This window comes from Schistocerca nitens, chromosome 1 (assembly GCF_023898315.1).
Source record: "Schistocerca nitens isolate TAMUIC-IGC-003100 chromosome 1, iqSchNite1.1, whole genome shotgun sequence".
Taxonomy (NCBI): Eukaryota; Metazoa; Arthropoda; class Insecta; order Orthoptera; family Acrididae; genus Schistocerca; species Schistocerca nitens.
In genome coordinates this window covers 953,014,758-953,027,503 of record NC_064614.1, presented here as the reverse complement: position 1 = coordinate 953,027,503, position 12,746 = coordinate 953,014,758, and the positions used below count along the sequence as shown (strand labels likewise).

Sequence of the window (12,746 nt, the reverse complement as noted above, 5' to 3'; positions counted from 1 at the left end):
AACACACAAACACACACACAAAATTCGAGCTTTCGCAACCTAATTTACGGAATTTCTGGCATACCTAAAAATTCCTATTATTAATTGCACAATCTAATGTGAATTATTAAATTTATTTCTGGATTCATTTATAAGATAATAATATAATTTGGTAAATATTCTACTTTTGTCGAGGAAGTTTGTAACTCTTTTGCTTTCTAAACTCTTTGGAATATTGTTAGTACCGCAGAATGTAAGCAGTAGTAGTGCGCCTGCCTCTGATGGAAACAGATGTGTTTTTATGATTGACACTAAAAATGTAATTTTCGGTGTGATAGAAGTGGAAATTGTAAAGACTGTGTGATACTGAAAAATATGACACACACACATATCCATCCGCACAAATACAGACACAAGCAGACATATGTAAAGGCAAAGAGTTTGGGCAGAGATGTCAGTCGAGGTGGAAGTACAGAGGCAAAGAAGTTGTTGAATGACAGGTGAGGTATGAGCGGCGGCAAATTGAAATTAGCGGAGGTAGAGGCCTGGTGGGTAACGGGAAGAGAGGATATATTGAAGGGCAAGTTCCCATCTCCGGAGTTCTGATAAGTTGGTGTTAGTGGGAAGTATCCAGAAAACCCGGACGGTGTAACACTGTGCCAAGATGTGCTGGCCATACACCAAGGCATGTTTAGCCACAGGGTGATCCTCATTACCAACAAACACTGTCTGCCTGTGTCCATTCATGCGAATGGACAGTTTGTTGCTGGTCATTCCCACATAGAAAGCTTCACAGTGGAGGCAGGTTAGTTCGTATATCACATGGGTGCTTTCACACGTGGCTCTGCCTTCCGGGTTACAGGACTGGAGTAGGTGGTGGTGGGAAGGTGCATGGGACAGGTTTTACACCGGGGGCAGTTACAAGGGTAGGAGCCAGAGGGTAGGGAAGGTGGTTTGGGGATTTCATAGGGATGAAGCAAGAGGTTACGAAGGTTAGGTGGACGGCGGAAAGACACTCTTGGTGGAGTGGGGAGGATTTAATGAAGGATGGATCTCATTCCAGGGCAGGATTTGAGGAAGTTATATCCCTGCTGGAGAGCCACATTCAATCTGATCCAGTCCCGGAATGTATCCTGTCACAAGTAGGGCACTTTTGGGATTCTTCTGTGGGAGGTTCTGGGTTTGAGTGGATGAGGAAGTAGCTCTGGTTATTTGCTTCTGTACCAGGTTGGGAGGGTAGTTGCGGGCTGCGAAAGCTGTTTTCAGGTTGTTGGTGTAATGGTTCAGGGTTTCAGGACTGGAGCAGATTCGTTTGCCACGAAGACCTAGGCTGTAGGGAAGGGACCGTTTGATATGGAATGGGTGGCAGCTGTCATAATGGAGGTAGTGTTGCTTGTTGGTGGGTTTGATGTGGACGGATGTGTGAAGCTGGCCATTGAACAGATGGAAGTCAACGTCAAGGAAAGTGGCATGGGATTTGGAGTAGTACCAGGTGAATCTGATGGAACCAAAGGAGTTGAGGTTGGAGAGGAAATTTTGGAGTTCTTCACTGTGAGTCCAAATCATGAAGATGTCATCTATAAATCTGTACCAAACTTTGGGTTGGCAGGCCTGGGTAACCAAGAAGGCTTCCTCTAAGCGACCCATAAATAGGTTGGCGTACGAGGGGGCCATCCTGGTACCCATGGCTGTTCCCTTTAATTGTTGGTATGTCTGGCCTTCGAAAGTGAAGAAGTTGTGAGTCGGGATGAAGCTGGCTGAGGTAATGAGGAAAGAGGTTTTAGGTAGGGTGGCAGGTGATCAGCGTGAAAGGAAGTGCTCCATCGCAGCTAGGCCCTGGACGTGCGGAATATTTGTATATAAGGAAGTGGCATCAGTGGTTACAAGGATGGTTTCAGGTGGTAACAGATTGGGTAAGGATTCCATGCGTTCAAGAAAGTGGTTGGTGTCTTTGATGAAGGATGGGAGACTGCATGTAATGGGTTGAAGGTGTTGATCTACGTAGGCAGAGATACATTCTGTGGGGGCTTGGTAACCAGCTACAATTTGGCGGCCGGGTTGATTGGGTTTGTGAATTTTAGGAAGTATGTAGAAGGTAGGGGTGCGGGGTGTCGGTGGGGTCAGGAGGTTGATGGAGTCAGGTGAAAGGTTTTGTAGGAGGCCTAAGGTTCTGGGGATTCCTTGAAGCTCTGCCTGGACATCAGGAAGGGGATTACCTTGGCAAACTTTGTATGTAGTGTTGTCTGAAAGCTGACGCAGTCCCTCAGCCACATACTCCCGACGATCAAGTACCACGGTCGTGGAACCCTTGTCCGCCGGAAGAATGACGATGGATCGGTCAGCCTTCAGATCACGGATAGCCTGGGCTTCAGCAGTGGTGATGTTGGGTGTAGTAGGATTAAGGTTTTTCAAGAAGGACTGAGAGGCAAGGCTGGAAGTGAGAAATTCCTGGAAGGTTTGGAGAGGGTGATTTTGAGGAAGAGGAGGTGGGTCCCACTGTGACGGAGGACAGAACTGTTCCAGGCAGGGTTCAATTTGGATAGTGTCTTGGGGAGTTGGATCCTTAGGAGTAGGATTAGGATTTTTTTTCTTTGTGGCAAAGTGATATTTTCAGCAGAGAGTACGAGTGTAGGACAGTAAATCTTTGACAAGGGCTGTTCGGTTGAATCTGGGAGTAGGGCTGAAAGTGAGGCCTTTGGATAGGACAGAGGTTTCGGATTGGGAGAGAGGTTTGGAGGAAAGGTTAACTACTGAATTAGGGTGTTGTGGTTCCAGATTGTGTTTATTAGAATTTTGAGGTTTTGGGGGGAGTGTAGCTGGAAGTGGGAGATTGAGTAGATGGGAGAGACTGGGTCTGAGTGCAATGAGAGGAGGTTGAGGTTTGCTGGAAAGGTTTTGGAGGGTGAGTGAGTTGCCTTTCCGGAGGTGGGAAACCAGGAGATTGGATAGCTTTTTGAGGTGGAGGGTGGCATGCTGTTCTAATTTGCGGCTGGCCTGTAGGAGGATGCTCTGAACAGCTGGTGTGGGTGTGGGAGAGGAAAGATTGAGGACTTTTATTAAGGATAGGAGTTGACGGGTGTGTTCATTGGCTGAGTTGATGTGTAGGTGAAGGATTAGGTGGGTGAGGGCTATGGGTTGTTCAATTTGGAACTGGTATAGGGATTGATGGAAAGAAGGGTTACAGCCAGAGATGGGAACTTTAAGTGTGAGGCCTTTGGAGGCAATGCCAAATGTCAGACAAGCCTGAGTAAATAAAATATGGGAGTGTAATCTAGCTAGGGCGAAGGCATGTTTGCGGAGGAAATGTAAATTAAACTTAATGGGGTCATTGTAGGGATGTTGTGAGGGTGACATGGTATTAGAAGGTGGAAAGTGTAATATGAGGCTGAAATGAAAATGAAAATAAAAATATATGGGAAGAGATAAGGGTGAACTAGAAAGCAACTGGAGATCTGGTGTGAAAAAAGTCGAAAAAGTGTTGGTTAACCAAAAATGTATAAAAAAAGAAATTAATGTGTTACAGTCGATATGTACTAACAGTTAAAATTTCTCTTCTTTAGAAATATTTGAAATTATGAAATTTCTGGTATACTTAAAATTTACATTATTAATTGTACAGTCTAACTCTAGTTATTAAATTTATTTCTGGATTTATGTATAAAATAATGATATAATTTGGTGAAGATTCTTCTTTGGTAAAGAAAGTTTATAAACTCACTTGCTGTGTAAACTCTTTGGAACACTGTGAGTACCAGAGAAAGTGAGGAGTGGTGTTTCTCTGGTGGAAGTAGATGTTTTGTAAGTTTGTCACCAACAATGTAATTATCGTTTTTTATGTGGAAAATGTAAAAATGGCGTGATGTTGAAAGATGTGGCAAAGAATAAAATTCAAGAATAATACAGGCAAATCTAAATCAGTTATTTGGTCATCAAGAACCTACAAAATCGAAATTTCAACTGTAAGAATGTACTTCTAGACAAGACTTTCAGCTATCAACGATGACAAAGAGATAATGAAGATAAGTGAAAAGTTATTCTTTTGTATATCTTACACCTCTCGAAGCTTTTAAATCTGTGCAAAGACAGAGAAATTTAATAGTGATGTGTGGAAGGGTAAGATTACAACACTACATCAAAATTCTCATTACTCTCACATTCTGGTTTGTGATTAGTATGTACACCACTATAACTAAACATAGTATTTAAAAACTTTTGATCAAAACATGAATGGCAAGTCTGATGTTCCTTCTGTTCAACTTCAGATACCTGTGCCACATTATTAACACTGTTGTTATTATCTAATAGCAAGTGTAAATTGGGGGTCCTGTTCTTATTGTGTATCCTCGCCCCAGAACTGTGAACCTTCACTGAGGCGGACTGCCATTTCTCGAATATTTAGCTCTGTGATTGTTTCTCCTATTAAATTGCCCATTGTTATACCCATTATTCCTATTCTGCTGATGTTCAAAATTTCTGTCTCTATTACCATTTTTACCCAGATAGAAATTACCATTATCTCCATTTCTGTAGTTATTATCATTGTGATCTCTATCATTTCAATTATTATGATACATGCTTCTTTCTACTGCCCTATCCAGCATATCAACATACTGTAAAATTTGTTCAAGGCAGTCATCAGGTCCATGTACTAAATCCCACTGCAAACTTTCTGGTAATCTCCTTTTTAGTGCATCAATCAATGTCATTTCATCAAATGATTTGTCAAGATGTGTTAATTCCTTAAGGGTACTGTCCCTATTCCTATAAATTGGACCATTCAGAAATTCACTTTTAATTCTCCCTTGTTCAGCTTCCAACCAAAATTTATTTAAAAACCTTTTTTTGAAACTTTGATATGTTTCCCACTGACTTAAATTTAGATTTACCCAAGACAGAGCTTCACCTTCAAGACATCTTTTAACAAATTTAATTTTTTGATTGTCAGTCGTGCCCGACACAAAACTATCTCTACAGTTTTTCTTGATGCAATAATTTACCAACGCCCTATGTATTGTAGAAATTTATTTTATAAACTTCTTATGTGCTATCAGTTTCGGCATTACATTGACGACTATGACATGTGGGGCCTGAAGATGGCATCAATGTAATGCCGAAACTGGTAGCACATAAGAAGTTTATAAAATAAATTTCTACAATACATACGGCTGTTGATAAATCATTGCATCAAGAAATGCCAGCCGTTGTCCCACGGTCCATAATGGATCAATGAAGATTATCTCTACAGTGGTGCAGAAAATTCACTGGATGTAAATTGTCTGATGGAAAATTTTTAATTGGAATATCTGACCACGCAATACGATTGCTTGAATAAAGATTTTTGTGAATACAATTTTCCTGAACTACTGAAATTTAGCATACTGCTTTTCAACATTTAAAACTACTAAAGTTCTCTTCATTTTTTCCTCTACGGCTTCCTGCTGGACTCTGATGTCAATAACATTCTTCTCCTGATTTGCAGATTGGGCAACTAACTCATTTTCTGAAACAATAAACTTATTTTCTAAGACATTGACTTTTTAATCCATCTGACAACCCATTTTTCAGCTCCGAAACCTGATTACTAGGTTGGTCTAGTTGGTATTGTACCATGTCCATTTTACTATTGTTTTCAGTTTTTAGGTTATTTAACTGTCCTTGTAGTGAAGTAAATTTGCTATCATTGTTCGTCCTTATTTCAGTTAACCACTAATCCACTGCACTAAATTTGCTATTGCTATCTGTTTTTATTTCTGTAAACTGATCATTAACTGCACGAAATTTGCTATTGTTGTCTATCTTCATCTCCTCTAATTTTGCTAAAATCAACTGCAAAATACTGGTTTTCACTGTTTCTTTGCTGACTAAACTTTCACTTGGTTCAAACATGCCTAGGCTGGGTCCTACAGCTTTCATTTCATCATCACTACCCTTGTCTCTATTCATTTTCCTAGCAATCACGAGTCTACAAGAAAAAAAATTCACTACTAGTTTGTATTTATTTTTTTTCTTATTAATGTCCTTCATTGTAGATGTAAAGTCCTCATTCAATTCATCTGGTCCGTCATTGTTCATAGTATCTTGTCACTGTTGATACAACTTTGTTGGGCAGTCCTAGGGTCTTCTTTCTTCGAGTGATAGGATTTTTTATAAAGTGCAATTGACACCATTTTTTTTTCTTCTGCAATAGACAAAACTTCATTATCAGTCAAATGATCATGGCTGATGCCCACACTCGTAATCTTACCCTCCCATACAGCACTATTAAATTTTTCTTAGTGTCTTCATTAGTTTCAAAAGCTTCGAGAGGCGTAAGATTTACAAGAGAAAAACTGTTTACTTATCTTCATTTTCTCTTGTTGCTGGCTGCAGTTCCTGCGTCTAGGGGTATGTACTTGCGGCCGAAATTTGGCTTAGTGGGTTCCATAACTGATGAATATTTGCCTGTATTACTCTTGAATTTTATTCTTGGTCATATTTTTCAGTATCACACAGTCTTTACAATGTCCACTTCTATCACACCGAAAATTACATTGTTCGTGTCAATCATAAAAACACATCTGTTTCCGTCAGAGGCAGGCCACTACTACTACTTACAATCTGCAGTACTAACCGTATTCCAAAGAGTTTAAAAAGCAAAAGAGCTACAAACTTCTTCAACAAAAGTAGAATCTTTAGCAGATTATGTTATTATCTTATAAATGATTCCAGAAATAAATTTAATAATTCACATTAGATTGTGCAATTAATAATAGGAATTTTCAGGTATGCCAGAAATTCTGTAATTTCATATATTTCTAAAAGAAGAGTAATTTCAGCTGTACATATCGATTGTAATAAATTAATTTCTTTTTATACATTTTAGCCTGAAATATAATACATCGTATACAAAATCAAATGAAATTCTTTCAGTGAAACAGCCGACAATGTTCACCTATGCAAGAGTTAAAATACCTTTTGGTATCACGTATTTCTACAGAGGAGAAGGGGGGGGGGGGGCAATGCTCGAGGAGGGTGTCCCATTACAACACGAATGGTGCACAACTTCCAGATAAGATTCCTTACCGGTTGTACAACCATAAGACAGGAACTAATGATGTGCTGTCCCTTGGAATTGATGAAAACTGTGAGAAGAGGCTTCACATATGATCGAACTTTTGGATTTTTTTTCGGTCTTGGCTCTTGAGGCAGTTTCCATTGGGACAATTGTGCCTTGGTTTGGACTTCATACACGTATACCAATGTTTCATCACCTGTTATAACGTTCTTCAGAGGTTCTGGATCATTGTCGACTTCATTCAGTAATTCCGGAGCAATGGTTACTCGATGTTGGTTTTGGTCGAAATTCAACAGTTTCAGAACAAACTTTTCTGATACACACAAAATGCCCAAAACATTGGAAAACATTGCATGGTATGAGCCAAAGGAAATGCCAACATCATCAGTAACCACTCTGATTATGGTTCTGCAATTTTCCAGAACCATTTTCTGTACTTGTTCCACATTGTCATGAAGTAAATGATGTGCTACTGTGTCCAGGGCAGTCATCGTCTTCTAGACCCTCATTGTAACATTTATACCACTAATTAACTCTTGTCTTAAGCGTAGTAGATTCATGAAAAGCCACAGTCAACATTTCAGATGTGTTGCTGCGCTTTATTCCACTTATCAAGCAAAATTTAATGCAAATTCTTTGACCCACCATTTTTTAAAGTAAAAATCCCCTGAGCACTACAAAACATGAACAATCTCTTTGACTGTAAAAACTAAACTGAATATCAAAACAGTTGAAAATGCAAACATACCTCAGGAAAATGTGTACCAACAAGATAAAAAATATTTGAAAACCAGATGTATAAAGCCTGCAAATTTAAAAAATTCCCATTACTCTTTGATCATACCTTGAAAGCCTGCCTCAAATCAGTTCTCAACAAACAGGCCATTCAGTTGCTTCATGCAACCAGGAACACTTGTCAACAGTTCAATATCTCTATTCTTGTTTGCAGTGTGAAACCTGTCACTCCTATATGGGGACTATTTTGCTGTACCGTTCATGTAGTATCTGTCCGATTTTCTCTTAACATTCACCAGGTCATTTTTCATATGGTTTTGGGAGTATTTAGCTGCAGAATACATGTAAAAAAATTCTCTTGGTATTCAAGAGCCAGCATGTGCAAGTTAAAACTTGATCTTTTGAATACATTTACCAACTTCTTTGTCAGAAGATAATGGTGAATATCTTTGGAACTTCAAGTTTTAACTTAGACATGATGCAGCTTGAACAGCAAGATAATTTCATACAAAGCTATTCTCAATGTTTATTCCACACAGTATTTATTGGCCTCATCTTTAAATATGCAAAAACTTGATAAAATTGTTGCCCGTTCTGGAATGGATTCTATCACATTGTAGTACAGGGCTGGCCATGGCGTGCTAAACTTCAGGTGGGACAGGTGTGCAGGCCATGTGTGGGCTATGGCTCAACCTGTGTGGGCTTTGCTCGTTCCTTTCTGGCAGTACTCAGTACAGTGCAAAATTTCATTAGTATTGTGGTGAGGCAGTTTTTGGCCTCCATAACTATCTTCAGATTGGCGGAATTGTGGTGTCAGTGCTGTTTACCCTTTGCTGCAGTAGAGTCTCAATAGTTCGAGGTGAATGGGACCGGAACCACCTCGAACTATTGAAAACTCGGACTATCGAAATTTAAATGGGAAAAGTAAATATTATTATATTGTAAGTAATACAGGTCAAAATATGAATTTTATTAAAATAAAAGTATTTACAAATGCATTTTCATTGGCAGAATAGCAACAATTTTTTATTTAGACAAGTAATAGTGAAGTGTCTTTTTGTTTGGCGAAGCTGCAATGTTTCCTCGCGGCAATGTCACGCCACCGTCTCAGGAGCAGTAGGTCAGTTGGTGTCGCCTCAGGCTGTTGTTCCACGTAGCATTTGGCGGCCTCGAGAGCAGCATAGCCATCGGTGTGACTCATCATTGGTGCAGCCTCTGCCTCGTCATCCTCATCACTCTCACACTGTGATGCAATGTTAACCATGTCAATTATAGAAGAGTCTGTCACTTCCAACTGTTCATCCGAATTTAACCACTCGCCTACTTCCACCTCTTCTTCCTCTTCATACCCTGGCAATCTTCTGATTAAATTACACAATGGTTGATTGTCCTTATCTGCTAAATCTTCAGTTTCTGTTTCTGGCATACTTTCTTGTAGAATTTTCCTCCATGACTTAGAAATTGTGTCTGACGTTATTACGCTCCAAGATTCGCTAATCCAGTACACGACGTCCTTCGAAGCCACTTGCTTCAAAACTCCTACAGTGCTTTCGTTGTCTTCGGAATGCAGCATTGACTGTAGCAATCGCCATCGATACTTTTTTTTTTAGACTTTCCAGAACGCACTGATCCATGGGCTGAATGAGACAGGTAACGTTTGGTGGGAAAAACAAGGCGCGGATACCATCGCACTGCAGGTCTCCTGCACTTGGATGTGAGGACGCATTATCCATGAGCAAAATTGCTTTGCATGGCAGTCCCCTTTCTTTTAAAAAGCCAGGTCTTGAAGATTTCCTGATTCATCCAGGCATTATTCTGATGTGTATAGACAACTGGAAGAGCCGAGATGGATACATTGCTCTTGGCTTGGCAGACTTCCCAATCACAACTAGTTTTAGTTTGTGGTTTCCAGTTGCATTTGAAGCTGCCATAACTGTGAGCTGCTCTTTGCTTTTTTTTTGTGCCCAGGAGCACTTTTTTCTTCACAAGAAGAAGTGTTCTCGCTGGTAACATTTTAAAATTCAGCCCAGTTTTGTCACAGTTATATACTTGTTCATTATACAAATTTTCGTCACTTATGATTTTTTTTAAACACAACGATAAATTTTGAAATGGCCTGAGTGTCACCAGAGAGTTTTTCTCCACATACATCTAGTTGACGCACTCCATACCTCTTCTTCCACTTGTCGAGCCAGCCCACACTAGCGGCGAAATTGTCATCTCCTTCCTGCAGCTGGTTTCTGAAAAGCAAAGCTTTTTCTTGCAAGATTGGGCCAGAAATCGGAGCACCCTTCTGTCTCTGTTTGGTAAACCACATGAACAATGACTCACTTGTTTTTTCGAAGTCTGACTTCTTTATACTTCTTTGACTGAGAGATTCGTGTGAGCATTTCTGCGAAGAAAACTGTTCCAATTTAAGTCAGTTTCTTCATCGGTCATCAACAGTAACTTCACTGACACCATATTCGAGAGCAAGTTTTTTTATTGTTTCTCCTTTGTCAAGTCGTCTTAGTGCTTCTAATTTTAGAAGGCACAAATTTCCTCATTTTTATTGGCCTCATCTTTAAATATGCAAAAACTTGATAAAATTGTTGCCCGTTCTGGAATGGATTCTATCACGTTGTAGAACACAGGTGTACAACGGAACACACAGTCAACAAACAAAACAACACAAAACACTGTACAGTACAGGTACTGGGAACTACAGCAGCGTATGAACTTCCCAGTTTTTATCGGTAGCAGCCGGCAGCAGTTGGGGTATTTCGTGCCATACTGAAAACAGATGTTCATGCAACAGGGCAGTGTTGATTGCATTGTTGTCTGCTTTGTCACTGAGCTGTACTCTCCCTATCTATCTTTTGCAATGATGTTTTCATTATTTATTATGTCAGTAAAAGAAAGAAAGTAGATCATTGCAACTTTTTTAAAGAGAGACTTGTATTATTGGAAACTCAAAGTATCGAGACACTATTGTATTTGTTTGTGGTGTGAAGATCATTCACAGGTCCAGTGGCTGATTGCACAAAAAGAGGCAGTCTAGCGGTCTATCATCACTAGCCTTAAATAATGAATGGGAATGACAGAATACGGGGATGAGAATTTTGTGTCTATATATATTCAAATACGCACACAGTTCTCATCTCTCTATTCTGTCATTCCATTCCTTTTTGCCTCTTGGATGGCGAAAACTAACATTTTTCTTACACCAGGCACATGTGCGCCTCCCCCTCACCCCCCCCCCCCCCCCCCCCTCTCTCTCTCTCTCTCTCTCTCTCTCTCTCTCTCACTCTCACACACACACACACACACACACACACACATATTCTGTACATCAAGAAGAACTTCGTGCTAAATTTGTGCACAAAATTTGAGTCTGCTGTAAGGAAAATGTTAGTTTTTACTGTCTAGTAGACACTTCATTTTTGTGATGACTAGAAAATAAAAAATTTAGTAAAATACACATTATTCAAAAATTATCATAAGAACTGTGCTGCAGGAATTGTTATAAAATATCTCATGTCAACAAATTAAAGCCACGGTGGATGGGAGTCATCTGTAATGTAACATTATGCATTGCCTTTATTTTCTTTCCTCTGCTAGTCACTTGTGTAACATTTACATCTGTACTAGTTTAGCTGTCGATGTGAATTGCAAGTTTTCAATAAATTAAGGATTTGATACATTTCTGGCATGGTTTAAGTGCTAATTAAGAATTAATATTATTGATATTCCAACCTTTAGTTTCTATACAAATTAATAATTTACTGTACTGACAAAACTCTAGTTTTGTATTTAGATTAACTAAAATGGGCCATTTTGCAATACCTGACTGACTGGTTTTGTTTTACAGGGAGGTAGGTATGTAGCTCTGGCTGATTACTGTGCAATGGGGCATAGTGAAGTCTCCATGCATGAAGGTGATACCGTTGAATTATTGAAGGTTGGCTGTGGAGGATGGTGGTACATCAGAGTATCAGGTCTGTTGATGTCACAGCAAGGCTTGCTCATGTGTTGGTGAAATTAATTTCCTTTAGATTTTTTTATTCAGCTAATTCAAGTATGACATTTAACTTTTTTAGGCAACTCCCCACAACTTATATCAAGAAACATTCATTCTCTGAAAAGAAGGAATGTTATAACGTGATCCTCATCTCCAGCTTCTTGCAACACATATTCAGAGAATCATTTTATTGATGCTAATGTAGGTCCACATCAATTGCACACTCCTCTATTCGTGTAAAAAAAAAAAAAAAAAAAAAAAAAAACTGTAGAAAAAATATCACCAGTGGAAGGCCTAGTTGGATTTCATTTCAGTTCATGTTTTCTCAAATCAGTCAAAACCACATTGTTGTGGAACCAATATCATGTCAACTGAGTATTACATAAAATAAAGAAAAGACAACCACTCATCTTTAGCGGAGTGATGTGTGATGCATAGACACATGTAGCAGGACATATTAACTAGCTTTTGAGCCCTGGGTCATCTTGTGTCAGGAAGTACACACATTCACACACACAACTGCACAGACACCCAAATGATTACTACTGCAGCTGCAGTTCGTCATTCGCAAATATGATTGATTATTTGATGGGGCAGTTTAGTGTAAATGTGTAAATTTCAATGGTACTTGAATTGTAGATATTTCAAATAATCTGGCTATGTGGTAATATGGAGACTGCTTTCATCAAAAACCTAATAGTTTTAAATCCTTTTCTTTTGAGATTGCCTGTGGAAATGTAAAAGTGTAAGTATTTATGTTTCAGTTATTAGTTTTCCTTGGTTGTTCTCTTTTCTGATGTTGGTGTAATACGTTTCAACGTATACACAGTGAAGTCATTAAGGCCCAGTACTGACTTTCCTTTTTAAAGTGTGAATGTGGTGCAGTGTCTGCTGGCAGTAAAAGTGTACATTGCACTTTGTCCACAGTCCTAGCACTATCAAATTTTATCATAAAGTGCATTATCAGAAAAGATACGC

General features: G+C 39.2%; 1 protein-coding gene across 1 annotated transcript in view; it reads left to right on the top strand.

Moving 5' to 3' along the window:
• The window catches only part of LOC126194677 (guanine nucleotide exchange factor DBS-like), a 373,302-nt gene that overhangs the window by 350,075 nt on the left and 10,481 nt on the right, over positions 1-12,746 (top strand). The window contains exon 21 of the mRNA XM_049932882.1: positions 11,619-11,745. Coding sequence (XP_049788839.1) covers positions 11,619-11,745 — 127 coding nt within the window. The remainder of the gene's footprint in view (positions 1-11,618; positions 11,746-12,746) is intronic.